Consider the following 19,587-nt stretch of genomic DNA (forward strand, 5'->3'; position numbering starts at 1 on the left):
TGTGTAAAATAAGAACTGAGTCAAGTAGCATTATAAAATTATAAGTTTATTGCAAAGTAAAATGAGTTTTTCCCCTCCACAGCACATGCCAGAACTGTTTAAATTTTATACTTTCAGCTGAATATTGCTCAAAAATCATATCCAAATTATCAGAACCAAACTTAATATTTGTATGTGTATTCACTTTCACAAAAGACTACCCTGCATTTGTTTATGATTGATGGGCTTATCCAAATATTTTCAATTAAAGGCAATTAACTCAAGTAGTTGAGGAAAATCCTTAATAAATGATTCCTTAGCCAAACTACAGTTTAAGTATTTTGGGAACAAAACAGGGAGTCAATCAAAAAAAAAAAAAAAAAAAAAAAAAAAAAAAAAGGACTTGATTACAAATACTATTTAGAATGGTCATCTCAACAATTGTTTGGGTCATCTCTGCTCATCATCACAGTACGCTCCAGTTTTGAACATGCTGCTTAGCAAATTAATTACCACAGTTAAACAAGACAGCGAATCAGTCCACATCTTCAACTGGAGAAATTCCTTCTTTTTTTTCTAGCTTGGATACCTGCAAGTTAAAAAGAAACTGATTCAATAGTAAAAATAAGTTTGCATTTAACGTCTCCTGTCTTTTCAGACTTCTGTCACAAAACAGCGTAGAGCTTAGATTTATCAGGAACTGACAGCGGGAGACGCTCTAGGGGACAACTGAGCTGAACAGGATGTTAGTGGCAGTCAAAAGAGAAGGTCAAACTTCTTCCCACCCACCCCCTTGGCCTCCCCCTGGCTGCATGCTCCCATCAGTTCCTAGTTTTTTGTCAGTCTGGTGACTTCATTTGGCTGACCAAGGCGCAAGACAAGCACCAAAGCCATCTCAGAATCCAGGAGAGACAGGAGGGGAGGCAAGACTGCCCTTTCAGAGACAGCTGTCAGATCAGATCAGGCCATAACCTGGAACCCTGCCCTTAACAGAGAGCCTAGAATAATTAAAATGAACACATGCGCACACACACACAGTTTTATAAAACTGACCCTCACTGTTCTTAAAACTTAAGAAAAGGAATTACCTTATATTAAGCTAAGCTGTTGTTAAGACTAACAATATAAACAGTTTCAGAAAGGATTCTATAAACGCATGGAGGATAGACCAAGAACTAAACATGATGTTCTGCACGTTATCTCTAACTCTGGAAAATTTTTACATTCCCCAAATCTATGGGGATATACAGGGAGGGTCGTACTATAAATTCCCTGTTCTTATGTTCTTCCTTCAACGTCTGCTACTGCTCGTGAAAAAGACGCACAAGGATACTCAGGTTGATAAATCTTTTGGTTTGACCAAATGCAGCTCATCTTGTGGTATCACCAGTAAGCACTGGAAAAAGCAGAAGACAGATTGCAGATACCTAATCCTTGGGGATAGGTGTGACAGCTTTCTTCTGAGCTATGACACAGTTCCTTCAAATTATGCCAGCTATTAAAATCCCAATTAACATTTTGGCACCTAGAAATTGTTAACTCTGACCATACATCCTTCACCTCAGACATAACTCAAAGGCAGAAGCTACAGACAGTGCTACTGGAGTTCCTGGGGTTGCTCTAAACCACTAGAAATTTCATCACCCAGGTGGAACCTTTCAGCTAAGTAGAGCTGAATGACATTAAGACTCCAAGGGTAAATCTGGCAATTCCCAGAAAATGCTGATCTCAACCTCCTCTTACCCCTGTTCCTTCTGCAGCAAATACAGAGGGAATTTTGCATTTAAAAGAGTGGATAACTAAATTGCCTCGACTACACTACAAACATCCAAAGAAGAAATATACTTTCCACAAATCCAACAGATTTCTCTATCATTAGCACTCAAAACCATTTCCCTTCACAAACGAGCTCAAGCTGTAACATGACTCTTCTACAGGAAAACCCGGCATTACCTAACTAAAGGTGTTTTCTGGCAAAACTATATCATTTAGAGTTTATGCCGTATTTTCACAGTCCTGTTACTATGCCAGAAAAACCTTCAGTGCAGATTAAGTCCTGGAAGCATAATTATCAGTGAGACATTGTCCTAGAGAGTGATTCTCTTCAGAATTACAATTGTGCTGAATATGCATAATAAGTGGAAATACTTACAGTATTCCCTTTCTTGTATAGGGCAGATTTGACTCACATTATTGCAAGTCATTATTTTCCAGTCTTGCAAAAAGCTATCCGTAACAATGAGTTATCAGTTCAGGTTACTGTTGCCTACGTAACAGATTCTTCCCCAAACTTGACTCCCAGTTTTGAGGAATAAGTTGCAATGGCCAGTACCCTTGCACAGCACAACTGCTATTCCATACAAATCTAGTTAAAGAATGTAACAATATCCTGGAGCATTAAAAGATCTTAATCACATTTACTGTAAGCATAAAATAATTACATTTTGGTCCAGACCCTACAAAAATATTTTACCCAACTCCCACTGAGGCCAAAAGAACTTTTGTCCTGGACTTCAGCAGGAGAAAGTCCAAAATGATGGAAAAAAAAAACCAAACACCATAGAGACCTACAAAAAAGTGCTGCACATGGTAGCTTTTATCCTAGGTTTCAAGGTAATAAAACACTATTACAGCATGTCTGGCATTTCACAGACGAGGGAATTAATATTTTATTACCTACATAAACATATTCTTAAAAGCAACTGAGCTGTAAATTCTCTGGCAGAGAAAACTTCAAGGTGCTAAAATTCTTCAGCCCAGCACTTTTGCCATAAAAAATGCATTAAAATAACATTGAAGGTGTGACTAAAAACTACAAAAAGTTAATCACAGTTCCGATAGTTGCTTGAGCCCCTCCACACCTCCCAGTGCTCAAACTAAGCACTGCACCATTACTGTTGCGGTATTTGAGCAAACACATATTTGTGAGTCAACTGACTCGAGGTACAAAAAAGGTATTGTTGGAGAAGCAGGTTGGAGAAGCATTTACAATGAATCGCTGCCTCTTACTGGCTTTTCCCACGCAGATGTAGGTCAAGTCTTAATCCCGCAATTAAACAGATCCCTTCAGACAGGTCCTGAACTGAAACCGAAACACATAAGCTTGTTCTCCGCATTAGCACAAGACTTTATGAGTATGGTTACACCTATTAGTTTCTGGCCTCAGTACATATATTTGCTTTTTTTTTTTTTCCTTCTTCTTCTTGCTTTCCTAGCAATATGACAATCAGTACTTAACAATGAAAAAAAACCCAGCCTACACTGAAACCAGAGAATTCTTAGCCTCACAGTTACGGGAAGAGAACAATCACAGTTATTTCTGTATTAAACTATTACCCTAAATGCTAGTTGTCTTTTGCTGGAGATTCACTGGAGCTTGTCCCATTGCAAGGGCTTTAAATATAAAACCATACGAGAAGTAGAGGGGATTTACCTGTTGATCTATACACCTAAATTGCCAGGACCATGTGGTGTTATAAAGGAAAGGCCTCAGGTCAAATCGGTTGTCATCTGGACTGTAGTTTTCAGCATGGTAGGAAGGAGTGAGGGTGGTCATTTTATGTCTGTTAACTGAATACATCCTGAAGAAATGCTTAACCTTTGATGCCACCTGGTGTACAAAGAATATAGCTTTTAATCAGATGACGATTCTTAGTATTTAAAAAAATTTAGAGGAGAACAGTATTTTGGAGACTGCGTTCTAGTTTTACACATCCATTTTCTTCCATTAACATTTCCAGAAATTATCATCCACTACTAGTATGAATCACCGTGGATGACCTTACCTATAAGAGGCATTTAAGACCATTTTCAGATACCGCCTCCGTCTCTCCACCTATCATTTACCAGTAAGGAAGTGCCTTGTAAGAAATCTAACAGTAAGCACTAGCCTCTGCAATTCAGGTGACAATTTGAACCTTTTCAAGGTTCACAAGTTTTCACAAGAAGAAGAACTGCCTAACAGCAAAGCAGATACCTCTTCAGTGTAGATAGTTTTTCAAAGCAAGAGCCATTTTCTGTCTCAGAATACATAACCAAAGGCTTCAAGAGTAGTTAGCCATGTAGGTTTCAGAGAGTAATTTTCCCCTGAAGGTATAGTTCTGAAGTAATTGTTTTCAAATTACCCAATTACTGTTCTAATAATTTGCAACACAAACAACAAGCTCCATTAATTTAAGGATGCATACCAGTTTTTCCAGCATATTCTGCTACAGCTGTAGCATAATCTCTAAACACAGAGTAATTAAACTATCCCTTCCAGTTAAAAGGAACTCTACTCGACCTTTCCCTAAAACTTACTCTATTTTGGCAGACATTACATGATTTGATTTTTTGTTTTTTGTACGTTACCTCTCTTGGAGTACAAATTTCCTTCCACATGCTGATCAGCTTACAGAACATACTGTATGGTCCAGCCTTTGCAATTTTTCTTAACTTGCCATAGATTGAGAGCTCTGCATATGTCATGCCCATATCTGCCTGAAATCACACACACAGAAAGTCACTGAAAATCTTAACTATGCAAATTGTAATTAATAGTTTTATGGAGCAATTACAATAACCCCGTTTAAGCAAGGAAACACCAAAATGAAACTGCCAGTGATCAAAAAGACAAAGAGACAGTGATATTATGAGCAGAAGGAAAAAAAACCTGGAATCTCTCTGAAATGGGAAATCTGAAATTCTCCCATGAATATATTTGATTTGGCCAGTGAAAACAGTTCTTTCCCAAGAAAGGTTTGTTCATTTTTCCTTCTAGGTAGCTTAAATGTAGTATGTATCAGTAAGGTAAGGCCAAATTAAGAAAACCACTAATTCTAATTCAGCAACCCTTTGCTTTATCATAAGGAGTTTTACAAAATCCTACAGTTAAATATCCAACAGCCGTGGAGGTAGTTGTTAGGCTTACCAGTCCTCTCTTATCCAAGTGGATAGCAAAGAGAAGGGCGGGGGGAAAAGACGAAGGGCTTTCCCACCAGTCATTTCAATAGCAGTAAGGCCCTGACTGACTCTCTTTTGATATTAAGAGACTTTAAAACAAACTGAGTTTCAGAACACCCATCCTTCTAGGTGCCCAAAATATAAAATCATTCAAAAAAGGTAAATTTGCTGTTTTGGAAGCTGTTGTCAACATAGATAAGGCTGGTGTGGGATACTAATGCCTTGTCAGTACCTTTAAGATTGCTTACAACATGCTTGTCAATAAGCATGGCTACATACAAGATCAAACAATAGTTATTGGACAAAAAATAAATTTTGGGATAAGGCTTACCAGAGCATTTTAAAGTCACTGCCTATTACCTCATCAGTTTGAGCCACGTGTCCATCCACCAGGGGCTCTAACTCCGCAGTGGGTGGAGCTGACATGATACTGTAATAAAAAGGTAAAAAGAAAAACCTGAATTCTATCCAGTCTCATGAGTACTAGTTAACAAACAGTCTGGTTTGCTAAAAATCAAATGCTTCGTTCAAAACCTTTTCAGGGCATAAGCTGCTCAATGACTAGATAACTCTAAAGAAGTGGTACTTGCAAGCTGTTCCGGATTTGAAAAGCAATGCTTTATACCAAAAACATAAAGCATCTGGTTCAAACAGCTCCTTCAGCGGAATTAACAACACAAATGCTCACATACAGTAACTCCTGAGGCTGGCAGCATTTTCAGCACCCAGCCAATTACATTGTGTAAGCATACACAATCATTTTAAAACAGAGGGATGTTTTCTTTATTAGCATTTGCAATATTACTGCAGCTTAGTTCTGTCAGTAGAGAAAACCAAGCCGTGACGTCCACAATACGCTGCATACAAATGCAGTCACCAAATATCACTGCTTCACTACTCACCTTCTGAGGGCCGTGAGCTGAAAATTTTCAATGCAATATTGGATGAAGTTCTTCAGATCAGTCTTGCTGATTCCACCAATGGGATTGATATCCGCACTTGAGCAATCGTACTTCGTCAAGTAACCTCGGAGACTGAGCAAGAGAGAAAATTGTATATAGTAATAGTAAAGAATAATGTAACATTATTTTATACTATATAGTTTATACTATATAGAATATATATGTCAGATAAAGACAGGGAGAAACAGACTGCATATTGTTAACGTATTCATACGTAAGGGGCAAACAGGTGTTCAGCTGCAAAAGGGTTATCCTAAAGCCATGGAATTGCCAGGAGGAAGACAATTTTTTGAACACTTACAAAGCACTGCAGAACCGCTCATGCTAAGGTAATATATTTGATGCAAAACAATTAAAATACTGTCCTGACCAATTAAAAAAAATAAACCCCAAAACACCCATAGAATCAGCACACACTCCTCTCCCAGCTTTTGAGGTTATCACTCTCACAATCCTATGGAGATTGCTTTAATCTTCAAATAGTCAGCTCTAATAACAGTACTCTACCTTTTTAAAATCTATTTTTCAACTCAAAGTTCACAACTTAATTCCTAATACAGTAATTGAAAATACAACAAATAACAGATTGGAAAGTTAACCTGGTAACTGCACAGGCAAGCTCTACTGTAAACAGCTAAGGAAGGAACAGCATTTTACTGGAAAACTATGACCATACTTTGGCTAAACTTCTGAAAAATAGACAATTTTCCATTCAGGCCAATTCAACTATTTTCATTAATTTCACTGCTATCAACGTATTCTTAGCTTGTTACCTCTTCTGAGTAATAATCTACGCTGGGATTTAGTAGAGTTGGAAGGAAATGCAGTGACCTGGTCCCAGTTCACTTGGTTTTAGATTTCTAACTTTCACCAACCTTTCATCCACATTGGCTGATCCCAGCACCAGAAGGCCCCCTGGCATCCCACGAGTCCAAAGTGTCAGCTGAGCAAAGAGGTAGGCAAGGACCATTCTTATTCTAGCCTGCAAAGCAAAATGAAAAATAAAGCAAATTTACAAAGCAGAATAATTTCCCCCCAGTCATTTTTATTTATCAATTCCCTAACAAACCCATAAAGAACAAAATGCGAGACGGGTAAATGTTAATGCAAGAAGGATGGTCTTGTGGAGAAGATGGCGAACACATGTAGGAAAGCCAGGTTCAGTATCCGCTACTGCCACAGACTTACATGACTGGGCAAGTTTATTCTACTCTCAATTGTAGAATGGGGAGTAATTATCATTTTCTACCTCCTACAAGCACTCATAAGGATCTGTAAGGGATGAAGTATGCAGATAAACCATCTGTCTAACACACCCTTTTATGGAGCATTAGACTACAGGGATTTACTTACGTAACATTTGTAAAAAGTTCTCTTTGCTTTTGTCCCCGTTCAGAAACTCTGCTTTTTCTAATGGTGGTAATAATACCAAACAAACCTGAAATTCAGCCTCCAGCTCTAGCCACAATTGTGTGTGATGTTAAGCAAATCGCCACACTCCTCTGTGACTAAAGCCGTTCCCGTTGCCAAAAAGCTGATAAAGGATTCAATGTTCGCTTCCAGAGGAGACAGCTGGAATTGCCCAGGAGTAGCAGGGGAAGAAAGATCAAGTCCTCGGCTAACAAAAACTATCAGACACGATAATCAACATTTAGCCAGAATTATAACAGAGTTGCTGGTTAGGTTGGAAGCTTTTAAGAATAGGCCAAAAAGAAAGCTATCAAGACAACGAAAGGTACAACTGGAGCCTAGTGACTAGAAGTCACTAGGCAGCTATGTTTTCTGTGATTCTATACAATATGTATACCAGCACTACCCAGGCACAGCACCAATCTGTTCTGACACAACGAAAATGCGTAACTGGAAATGTGTATTTGAGCCGCATTTTATAAGCCTATTGAAGATTAAATAACTTCTGATGCAAAAAAATTCTCTTCCTCCTTCTAAAACTGAAGACATCTAGGAATTGGAATGGGTAAGCTTGATATCTCACACAGAGCCTTTTCCAGGCTGCTAACAGAGGAAAGTCTAGTATACATCAGCAATATTTTTGAGTCTTGACCTCCCACAATCCAACTGGACTTAGACCTGTCTATTAGAACACTTCGCTGCTCATTTTCCTGACTTGGAAACTTTCTGTTGGGATGCTTTTCTAAACACCAATGCTATTGATGAGAAACAGGCATGTACTATTTCCTGCTGACCAGGTTTTAAAAGTCACAAGCAGTAATTATCTTGGTCTTCTCCTGAGTTATGCGAGATTGTAGATTTCTGCTGCAGACAAGCATTTACTGGAAACCCAGGAATCCTCAGGGACACACCACAAGTTTCAGCTTTTCACAGCAATGCAAATGAAGGGCCCCCTTGCTACTTTACCATTTTGTACTCTTTCAAAAGAAAAAAAAAAAAGGGGGGGGGGGAGGGGGGGAAGGGTCTGACCTGATTCAGCCTACATGAAACACACCTGCACATTCTGGAGTGCCAGGTTTTCTCTGTTGCTCCCTCCGTAGACAGAAAAATGGGGAGTTCGACCTGTCACCATGCTGAAAATTCCCACAACAGCTTTCACAGCCGCATCTATGTTCAGATTGATGTGATAGCTGAGAAGAATTCAAGCAGAAGGGACTCAGCTCGCACCATCTGACTATATAAAATAGCATTTAAAAAAAGCAAAAAAACCCACCCATAAAAGGATGTTTTAAGGCTTCTGCCATCTCAGACCTGGTATGAGGAATAACGCTTTCCAGAGTCTGTTTCCAAATTTCCATGTCCTTCACCAAATGCTGCTAAGTTTGCCTCATATTTACACACTTAAATAATAATAATGTCTGTAACACTCCTACTTAACGCGCTTACTATTCCTCTTCCATTTTTTCCGATTTTAGAGCTTGAAAGCTTTAGATGAAACTCTTTGCCAGAACGTGATTTTTTTCCCAGCCCTTCTCACTTTGTACCTGCCTATTTGCTCAGCCAGAAGTTTAGCCCTGTTGCAAGTATCCTGGGAGGAGTTCTCACTAGCCATATAGCAAGTGGTAAAGATACGCTTGCAAAATTCTCGAGGATCCTCAGGGACATAGGTCTCATCATTCACAATCTTGCGCACATCAGCCAGCACATCTGCATCTGAAGACAAAGCAAAAGAAAGAACAAGAGTGGAAATTGTTGCGCTCCTGCTATCCAGGATATGCAACTATCTTGTATGTTTCTCGTATTCCAATTAAGCTTTACACTGCTCCTCACAAATAAGATCACTCCATCATCTAACTCCCCAAACATATTTTCATATACCAAATAAAAGAACCACTGATTTTGCTCCTAATTTTGAAGACAGAAATATTAAATCCTTTTGTTCTGCACCTTAAATAAACCTCATAGAAAATATAACCCAATATGTACAAAAGCTTAGCTAAATGCATATGGTCTACTTAAAGCCAGTTTAAGAGTTTGAACCATGCCTAACCATGTTTTGTAGTGCTGAATTGAACAGAAGGAGAGAATTCTCATGGTAGACTGAAATCCCAAAACTACATCAGCCAACATTTTGAACGATACTCTAGACAGAAATTAGTCTGAGTCCCACATCCAATTCTTAAACTCAAAATGAAAACGATCAAGCCAATTCAAAGAACCTGAAATTTGGACGCACATTTTTGCTGGAATTTCTGAAGAGATACAAAGGATTCCATTAGAACAATTGGGCAAGAGTCTACCATTAATGACCCCTTGCTCTGTTGCACCCAGCTAATATTAACTTGTCCGTACCCATGAGTAAGCATGGCTAGCCAGACGTGCGTATCTACTTACTTCCATTCTTGACTGCCAGGCAAACCTGGTGACACATAGAGTACACTATGCAAGCTGTAGCAGAGCTGTCAATTCCGCCGCTAAGAGGTAGGAGAAATCCTGCCTTGAAAATAGAGCAAGGAAGACGTTCCAAATAGCAAAATTAGAAAAACATCTATTGTACCGTTCAGAAACATACTCTTGTAAAATGTATGTCTCGGGTGTAACACATGCATTGTTCAAGTCTGCTTATATTCTACTGGGGAGAAACAAACAAGTGAACCAGACATAGCAAACCCTCTTAAACTCTCATCGACTGGATAATCAAACAAGTAATCAGTGTAAACCCTTTGGCTAGAAAAACTTCCAGTATGTCTTTACCCTCTAGTAAGACAGAAAGGCTAATAAAAAGGATTCTTTTTTTCACATATATTTCACTATTAAACTGAATTACTAGTTCATGTCATTCAGCTGATTTTAAACATTTCCATTATGCCATTAGAATATTTTCCTTACTGAAAAAACAGCGTTTCAAAGAAATAGAAATCCCCTTTATTAGGTAAGCTTGACTGTTGCTTTCAAAGAAAGCACGATTCCTAAGGAAAAGGTCTGAAGAGCATACTGAAGTCACATTTTGCATACGGGTTTTAAGTCTGGATGAGCTACCAGCAAAAATCTCAAACGTTGCACCTTGGACTAATATCACTTTGCACTAACAGCAGCACAGGATAGCAATGTGTACTGTCCCCATGGCACAGAACGTGTATGCCAAGGCAAAGAACAAAAACAGTTGTTCTTACCTGTTTGCTGCGCCTTAAATAGTCCCAAAGCCAACATGCAGGACCAAGGCTGAAATTACAGAACATGCTTATTCCAAGAGGGTTATGGAATAAGACCTAAGCAAGTCAACATATTTACTGTGCTCTTCCAATGAGATACTTTCTTTACTTAAATATAAATAAGATCTTAAGTTTATCTCTTTTGTTTGTTTGTTTAAGTTTTTGTTGTTTTTTTTTTTAAATCAAAATAATTTTCAAGCAACAGATTCAGTGTATGCTTACCTGATCTCCTCCTCAGGACTATGGTGTCTCCATTGGATTGGCATACACGTAGGTACAGCTACATCATCAGAACATGACAGAGCAAAATTCACTTTCACCCTGGGATAGGGATTCACTTTACTTGCCTAAGCAACAGGACAGAAGAATTCGGAAGACATCAATTTTAATGTAGCATATACCTATAAAACATCAGATCTATAGAATACTGTGAAAATCAAGACACGCAAATACTTTTAAATTCAATAACTACTGAAACTTGGCAGAGTTTACAAACATCACCTCTGTAAAGAATTCTTACCGCTAAGTTACGAGATGAAATCTCTGCTCTGTAACTTCGAACATCTTCCAAGTCCAGAGTGGCAACCAGCACCTCCTATGGAAAGGCTTTCAACATTAGATTGAGTCTACACGAAGAGATAAAAAATGTTTGACAGGCCTGCACTACAAAAAATGTTGGGGAAGAAGAATGCGTGCAACTTTTCTCAATACAGATTTTTATGCTCACTTCGTAAGTCGATTCTGACTCAGTAGAATTATGTACGTTACAAAGTGAGCACAACTGACTCGCTTCACTGAGTACACTAGGATGCTCATAAAACACAACAAATTTATAGTGCTTGTCAGGTGGCTGAACAATAGGTTCACCATCAGTAGCAGCAAAGGACAAGACGAAAAGGCAAGAAGCATACTAGGGTAAGAAATGAATTTGGCACATAATGTGAGGAAACCTACAGCTTTGATGACAAAACTAGCGAGAAAGGGCTTCTTGAAGTAAAGCTCAACCTATCAAACATTTTGTCTACCAAACCAGGTCATAATTAGAACACTGCAATCTTTGTCCTTTTTTTCTTAGATAAGGCAATAGGAATTAACAGGGTCTCTCCTAAACGCGGTGATTGTATACGCAAACATCTTCATGAAGTTCCTTCACTGTGACAGCTCTTCCTCACTTGCAAAAGCAGGTCTGGGCAATTTAACTAGAAAAAACTTGGATCTAATTGAGTAGCATAGTAAAAATGTATCTTTTTAGTCTAGAGACATGGGCCTAGTATCTGGAATGTCTGGATCGTGTTGAGCATAAATGCAGCTGTGCTAATTTCAGCTGTAACTAGCAGGCATAGGTTGAATATATTACCACATCATCGAGTGAGAACTGGGATCCTTGTGCAACAGTTTCTCCATTCATCGAAATCATGGCACAGCCATCATAATACAGACGATCACCATCACAGCCTTTCTGGTTAGCTAAAATATATATTCCACCATTCTGGGAGGAAGACAAACATGCAGACAAAAAGATGCTTTTCAGAACATAGCACCTGACAGCATGTTAGAAGACAAAATGTTATTTCTCTGTTCCTGTCCTTCTTATAATCTTCCTCTGTCTTTACATTGTGAATGATTTACAGCAGGGACTCTCTCTTGTCATTTGAAAAAGTACTTGATGGGATATACAGGACAGAAACAAGTAATTACATAAGAAAATGTAGTAAATGAGCTCTATCCCTTTCACACTGTTTGAAGACAGGAGTCTTCCGTTATTAGCAAGAGTCATTCCCTTAGCCCAAACAGAGAGGGCTGCACTTCCAAATTGAAATTCTAAGTTCAAATAGAGATTGAGAAAAGCAGGAAGATGATGACAGAAGCCGTGTTTGGATAGCTGAGGACAGAGCCGATACTGTTAAATATAACCAAAGCACGTTAAACTGCAATGACAAAGCAGTCGTACAAATTAAACATTTTTCACAGTGTAATGTACATTCATTACTTTGTATTTGTCCCCATCACTGTTAGACAGGATTACAGTCTAATAACTAAACGTCTTCTCTTCTTTAAAATAAGCAGAGCTTTCAAAGTAGAAAAATATATTTTAAGTAAGTAGATGACAGGGGAAAGTCTGAGTTTAAACACGGATTTCTATTTCCCCTTCCTGGTATCTTTACTGATACTTCTGCAACTCAGTGTTGCTATGTGAATGAAAATTGGGAAAGAAACTGTCATTTTAAGGAAATGAGAGAGACTTTTGGATGGTTTTATATGCGCCAGGAAAACAACCCCCTCTGTTGACTGAATTACGAGCTGGCAATGAGCTGTCGGTTCAGTACATAACGCATATGGAGGGAGACTGTTTAGGCACAGATAACTACAGGGAGCAACCACAGCCACTGGCTGTTTGCCCTTTACGCACAATGTGCACTCAACAACACCCTTCCAAGCTGCTTATTCTCTGTATGCAGTGGATTCAACATTTCATACTTCTAATTACTGAAAGTCAGTTACTCCGACTATTTCCTATCCATTATACGAGTGCAATATTTTTTTTCTTCAACGTTTAATGGAATTAAGACCAATGACATCAAATACATTTTTGGAGCATAAGTCTCCAGAGCTGGGAGTTATCTAACTGTTTTAAGGTATTCTGACTCTTCTTTATAAACGTGCTTGAAAGATAGATTATATAGCTGGCATGCCAGTGCAGAACTACGTGCTCTCATGCAAAGTTTCTTCTGGGAGTTCCCCCCGCACATGCACAGGTAGGTTTTTATCTCCCCTATCCCCATGCAAATACCAAATGGCCTCTCTTCTAGTCCGCTGCTCCACAGACCAGACAGAGCTGACCTGCAATCAAACAGCCTCTGCATTTGCGGTCACAGAGCTGGAAACAAGTTACAGTGCTTCCCATTACAGCTGATATAGCAGGGTGCCCCAAAGAAGTGCAGTCCCCCAGCCAGAGAGTTCTTCCCCTATAGCTGATTCAATCAGGGAGGGTAATTACAAGTAAGAAAACAAGAAACTAACAACGAGGACTGTCAAGGCCCCCACACTCGTATAGGAAGAAAATTCTATCTCCTGTCACAGGAGAGGAGACTGCTCTGAAAAAAAATGAGGTGCATAAAAAAAAAAAAAAAAAATCAATTTTTTGTTAAGTGTATACCTTTGCTGTGGCAGAATTCACCAAATCCACCCGGATGTGAGCCTTCCGCAGCACATGGTGACTCCCTGAAGAGTTAGTGAAAATTTCCACACCATCAAGTCCCATTTCAATATGAGGGCTGTGAAAGCAAAAGGCAGGGAACAAAATCAGCTGGCAATACTACGGTGAGAACACTGCAGGTATCATTTAAAACCACTGACAAATAAAAACATCTATGTCATTGCCAGTTTTCTCCATGTCTGAGCTCAAACAAGGCTAGGACTCTCAAAAACATCTGTTTTTCTTGCATTGCCTGACTCTTCCGTCAAAGACCAGTCGTGGTTGCAAAGGGCAGAGAGGCTTCTGTTCATTCTGTTCTAAATAAAATGCCGGCTAATTCACTCTATAGAAGCCTGGGTCTCAAAGAAAGAGAGAATAAGATAATCTTGTCTGAAACAGCAACATTGAGATACTCTTGCAACGTCAGTTGTCCCATTTTCCTTCTCTCTTAGTAAATCCAAAAGCATAAGGAAACAGAACCATGAGACGACTTTTACTGCTTTTTTCTTTTTCCAACGTCAAAAGAAAGAAATACTAAAAAATCACATCTTTGCCTGTAACATACCCACCTTCTGCAGTTACAAGGAAATGAACGTCTGTAACTGGGAGATTTGGAAAAACATCAGGAACATTTTGTTTATTTTGTGTTAACTGCAACACCTTTCATGCAACCATATCTCCGCCCTCACCTCGCATCAGACCCTTCTGAATGGGATCTTCTTGTGGTTGGGAAGAACTTTAAATTGTAACAGGAACTAAAATAATAACAAGAAATATTACTTAAGGGCACTAGGCTTTGCTTTCCCTTAGTGACCTTGTGTTGTTTCCTTCTGCATTGTCTTTATGCATTGTGTGATGCTGGTTATAAAATAAAGCAGAAGGATTAAGCTAACAGCTAAATAAAAAAAAGAAAAAGTGATACATCTCAGAGTGAGGTTGCCTAGAAGCGTACGCTCTAGCTTATCAAATATAAGAGCTCAGTTTGTCTGTTAAGTGCAATGCTTTGGAGCAGCTGGTCAAAGCTGAAGATAAAAAGAATAAAGTAAAAAAAAAGACCTGCTAGTACTCTGAAATTTTGAGACTAGGCACAGTACGTGGGAATAATAGGGGATTATAATTGCTAGACAAAATCGATACTACAAATTGATAAAAAAATAACTGTTACTTTGACTCTAGATCAAGTTACAGAGATGGATCCATGGAGGACATTTCAACCTCAGGTTGAACTAAAAGCTGAACAATATCTGGAATGGGAGCACTATAGTTATTTGTCATTTGTTTCCTCAGGCCGCCTTTTTCATTCCGCTGCTTTTCTGTATTTCTCTCCTACCTTCTGTTTCAAATGAATTTAGCTCAAGTACCTAAAACTTCTTTTGCCATCCTGCATGTAGCCTGGTGAAATCTTTCCTCACGATGTATTTATTGCTACTGATTATATTTTAGCTTACTGGCACTTTCTGAAAGATATACTAGCTGGAAGCAGAATAAGCAGATTTTTTCAAACATTTATTTCAGGCAGGCCCAGGGTATGTTTTAGTTTACTTTTCATTTCTTCTCCTTTACCTGTTTGGTGCCCAGAGTTCTTCACATATTTCTGCCCCTAGGCAGGTATCTTTGGTTGCCAGCACTGCATCCCCAAAAGGAACAGTTTCCTGAGAAAAAACAAGAACAGCCTTACACACATGCAATAGAAGAATCTATTCCATTCAGAAAGTTAACTACAAATCTAAAAAAAATATAAAATTGAATACTTCTGTGAAATGAGCGACACAGTATCAATCACATTACACCTTCCTTTATTTTATACCAAATTTAAGTAAAAAAAAAAAAAAAAAAGAGGTCTAAACTGCAAATCTCTGGATTGTACTGAAATTTTGTGTTGAAATTTCAATCATATTCAGATCCAGTGCTTTGCTTCAGGACAGGACAACTGCTTTTGAATTAAACAATATATGAAACAGACTGTCTTTTGCTAGGAATCACGCTCATGCTTTACCGGGAAATAGCCTAAGTTTTAGGCCCTTCTTAATCAAGAAGGTTTTGGGTTTTTTTGTTTGGGTTTTTTTTTTTAACCTCAAAACACATACTCATTTCTAGTCTCAAACACAGATAAATTCAGTACCAGAACTGTGGAAAATAGGACAATCTTCAAGGTTCTGTATATACAAATAACTGAGGCAAATTTAAAGTTTACTTGTTTTGCTGCCGAATACTAACATAAACAAGGTTAAATTATGCTCTCATTTAACATAACTAAGAACTATCACTGAAACCCATGAATTCACAACATGACTGACAGCAGAATTTGGTGTACTGCAGTTTTATGCCACAAATTCTATTAATTTAAATTGCTAAGTCTGGAAGATGCTAAAAGAAAAGAAAAAAATCCTTTACAAACTTACCTGTCCAGTCACTTCCTGAATTATCCTGGGTAGAAAATACTCCTCCACATGCCTAAAGCAGGTTTATAGGTTGTTAATACATTGTTACGTAAATCACAGCATAAAAACTGATTCTAATCTCCACCTTCTGTCACCTTCTAACATTGATTAAGGAAATTGCACTTTGGTTGTACAGGGCTGTGTATGTTTAAAAAAAAGAACAAAACAAACTACCTTCATACTTTCTGTGAAATTAATCAGATATGTGAAGATTATAAGCTAGCAACATCCCACTTTGCTTCAGAAATGCATGGTAAACAATGCTCCATCCTAGCTATAAACTAGACCTAACAAAGAACACACCGTGCAAGTCAAATACCAAATAAAAGTTTCTCTTTTTTGCAGTGCTACTACATGAGTGACTCAGAACTCATCTGGAATTGACTGGAGTTAAGAGGACAGATGCTCAGGGGCTCTCTCAGAAGTACTTTACTGAGACCATCAAGTTAGAACCATCCTCTGACTCCAGGATGAGTGCACAGCATCAGAGATGAGCATCAAATATATTTTGCAGCATGGTAAGGTATGTAGCTTTCATCCTCTGCAGACGTTAGAATTCCGACAGAGCTCATCCATTTCATGTTGCTTCCCAGTTGAGTACTGAACAGGATGCAGCCATCGAGCAGATAAACACAGGCTCTTCCAATCCTGAACTGCATATATAGTTAGGAAACAGACACAAGGAAAATGACCCTACTACACTGGTTGCAGGATCATTCAGCCACACTTTTCCTTCCAGCTCAGCAATTCAGTGTTTGATTGCACTTAATAAGCTTTCTAAGTGAGCTTCAATTACATAGCTTAGCTGACTCTGTCTTGCCGCTCACCCTGTAACAGCACTGATGGAGTGGACTGATATAGAGATATCAGTCCTTCTGCTGTGGCTACAAACGGCATGCTGTGTTGTTAAACAATTTTAACAGTAGCCAGCCTACCTTGCTTTGTTCCACGGGGTAAACCATCGAAGCTCCCTGTAGTTTCCTGCATTTGCCAATGATATTTTTGGTCTGATCAGAAGAATTTTCCTTAAAATATAAAGCAAAGGGTCAAGTTAAGACCTGATATACAGCCAAACAAGACTAAGTAAGAACACTGATTAATACCAACTCTTTTTTTCTATTATGAAGTATATTAAATGACTACTACATACAATAATTTTTAAAGTTTCTGTTTGCAAACTTAAGGGTTTTTTCTGGAGTCTTCCAGAAACCAGTGGAAGTTTAGTTTCTACAAATTCAGAAAGGGAAAAGGGATAATGGAAAACAATAGTTGTCTCTCTAAAGTTTAGTAGATAGGAAGACAACTCCATTGCTCTACACAGCACTGAAGAATCTTTCTTGAAGGCCAAACAGTTCTCTGAAAGGATACACTAATGTATGGTCTCACAAAACGCATAAAGAATTACTTACTTATTTAAAAAGATCACTCGACAATTGTAGCGAACATTTCTGTGCAGAACAGGCCTGTGAAAATCAGAAGCAGAGTTACCAGTGGCTAATTATAGGAAATTTAAAAAGCTACAGAATCTATGTCACTACACAAAAACTATTTTTAAGACAACACTTTACACTGTACCACTAAAAGAAATTAAACAAAATATATCACATTTCAGCTTCTAATTTTTCAATTCAAATAGTTGTTTGCAAAAATCAGAGTCACTGACCACTCTGTCGGTCTCAGATACACCAACTTCTGCCAGATCACTGGCATGCCTGAGAAACGCAAGCAGGCCACAGGAATCGCTCGGCTGCGCTGACTTATTTAATCAAACCTGACTCCCTATGATACTACCAGGCTAGTTCAAAATAAAGCTAGCTTTACGCATTTATATCAATACTAAAACAAGTAGCTGTACATATGGCAATTTACAGTTATAATTTATCACTGTCAGCACTTAACTTACAACAGTTTCAGTGATTTTGACACACACATATGTTGCCTATAAGGATGTCTGCCAGCCAAAGCGAGTTACATTAGCCCTGACGTTCCTGAGAGAGAGTCAATTTATAAAGCCCTTTGCGTTACGTATAGTACAAAGTCTTACCCAAAAGCTTACCCGTGGCAATAGGGCCCAGCCGTTAAGGTTCCTAATAAATAACTGTAATTCTCCTATTTCTCTCCTGAAGGGCTCAACCACCAGAAATCTTTGAAAGGATTATCTTTCAGAAAGCGTTTTGCATGTCGCAGTCCTAGCCATGGTGATTAAAAGGGAAAGTAGTGCAGTTCCTAAGATGTGTTTAAAAGCTTGGTGCAGAGCCCTCACTATCCAGAAACACAGCAGAGGCAGCATTCCCTAAAGACCTGTCCCTTTATCATACGTACACAAAAAAACTTACATTCCCACATCGCAGATAATATCTTGAGTAGCTGGAGACTCCAAAAGCTTTGCCAGAACTTGAAATGAATGCAAGAGTGTGTCGGACTCATAATAGTGATCCGAGCAGCCGTAGCCACTGCATATAAAAACGTAAGAGATTAAAAATTCAGCCAAACCAGCACCAGAGCCAAGGGACCAGAACTGCTTCAGCCAAGGAAGACCTGATCCGCACAGGCAATGTGTACAGAGCGTGCAGAAGCAGCGCTGCAACGCCGTCCCTACTGACAGCGCTCGGACTCCATGGCACGGCCGGGCCATTCCTCTCGGGAGCAGCAGCCTGGGCCTAGGCAGAACTCAAAGCGCTACCGTTTCTGTGAAGGAAGACTGGCTGAAATAGGTCAAAAATTAACAGTACCAGTCACGTTTCCAAGCAAGAGACCCAGTCTTGTGCTTGCAACTACCATGCTTTTCCTCGCACTGACAGCCGCACGCTGTCAGTGACGCTTTGGGCACTGGAGCTCTACATGGCTGGTTTTCTTGGCAATTAATTGGGAACGTACCAAACCCAGAACCAACACAGGGCTCTTACCAGATTTCGAGCTCTGGACCAAGCCGGTACCGGGCTCCTCGGCTCTTTGCGATGTCGATACCTGGAAGAGGGTTGGGTTAAACACCGGCCGGACGCCCAGCCCCGGCCCGCCCTGCCCAGCCGCCCCCGGCCTGCATGAACCCGGCATGGCCTCCGCTGCCGCAGCCCCACTCACTTCTGAAAATCCTCTCCAGGTTGCCCTCAAAATCCAGGGCCCACTGGTTGAGGGCGCAGGTGGCCACGGTCACCGCCCGGCCCATGGCGGCCCTGCCGCCTCCCCCGCCGCTTCCGGGGCGGCGCCGGGCGCTTCCTGCCGGTGGCTGCCGCGCCGCTGCCGGGGGGTGAGGGCCTGGCTCCGCTCGGCGGGGCTACCGGTCCCTCCCGCCCCCCTCGCAGCGGGGAGGCTGCGCCCGCTCCCCGCCCTCTCCTCGCCGCCGCCGCGCCCGCTCCGCCTCCTCAGCCCATGGCTTGAGCGCGCTCCACCAATGCGGTGGCGCGGACCGGAGCGGAGCGCGGCGGGGATTGGTCAGGCGGCGGGAA

General features: G+C 39.9%; 2 protein-coding genes across 5 annotated transcripts in view; one reads left to right on the forward strand and one right to left on the reverse strand.

The window, feature by feature from the left end:
* DHCR7 (7-dehydrocholesterol reductase) overlaps positions 1–19,587 on the forward strand; it is a 32,557-nt gene that overhangs the window by 2,577 nt on the left and 10,393 nt on the right. For all 3 annotated transcript variants that reach the window (XM_087742870.1, XM_087742881.1, XM_087742874.1), the window contains exon 3: positions 16,487–16,664. In XM_087742870.1, coding sequence (XP_087598996.1) covers positions 16,632–16,664 — 33 coding nt within the window. In that variant the 5' untranslated portion in view covers positions 16,487–16,631. The remainder of the gene's footprint in view (positions 1–16,486; positions 16,665–19,587) is intronic.
* On the reverse strand, positions 26–19,463 carry NADSYN1 (NAD synthetase 1). Of its 2 annotated transcripts, XM_087742860.1 has the most exons (21): positions 19,223–19,463; positions 19,048–19,108; positions 18,478–18,594; positions 17,551–17,604; positions 17,077–17,166; positions 16,103–16,154; positions 15,264–15,352; positions 13,662–13,779; positions 11,862–11,993; positions 11,025–11,099; positions 10,727–10,851; positions 10,466–10,514; positions 9,687–9,789; positions 8,837–9,005; positions 8,347–8,482; positions 6,758–6,864; positions 5,823–5,954; positions 5,281–5,350; positions 4,330–4,458; positions 3,413–3,589; positions 26–568 (listed from the first exon to the last, which is right to left on the reverse strand). In XM_087742860.1, the coding sequence occupies exons 1-21, from the start codon at positions 19,305–19,307 to the stop codon at positions 515–517; spliced, it is 2,124 nt and encodes a 707-aa protein (XP_087598986.1). In that variant the 5' UTR covers positions 19,308–19,463; the 3' UTR covers positions 26–514. The 2 variants fall into 2 exon arrangements, 1 of the variants encoding a protein (XP_087598986.1); XR_015701174.1 differs by lacking the exon at positions 26–568 and having other exon boundaries at positions 3,452–3,589; positions 5,252–5,350.

This window comes from Nipponia nippon, unplaced genomic scaffold, assembly GCF_047370975.1.
Source record: "Nipponia nippon isolate SJK-2023a ecotype South Korea unplaced genomic scaffold, ASM4737097v1 scaffold_10, whole genome shotgun sequence".
In the NCBI taxonomy this organism is placed as follows: Eukaryota; Metazoa; Chordata; class Aves; order Pelecaniformes; family Threskiornithidae; genus Nipponia; species Nipponia nippon.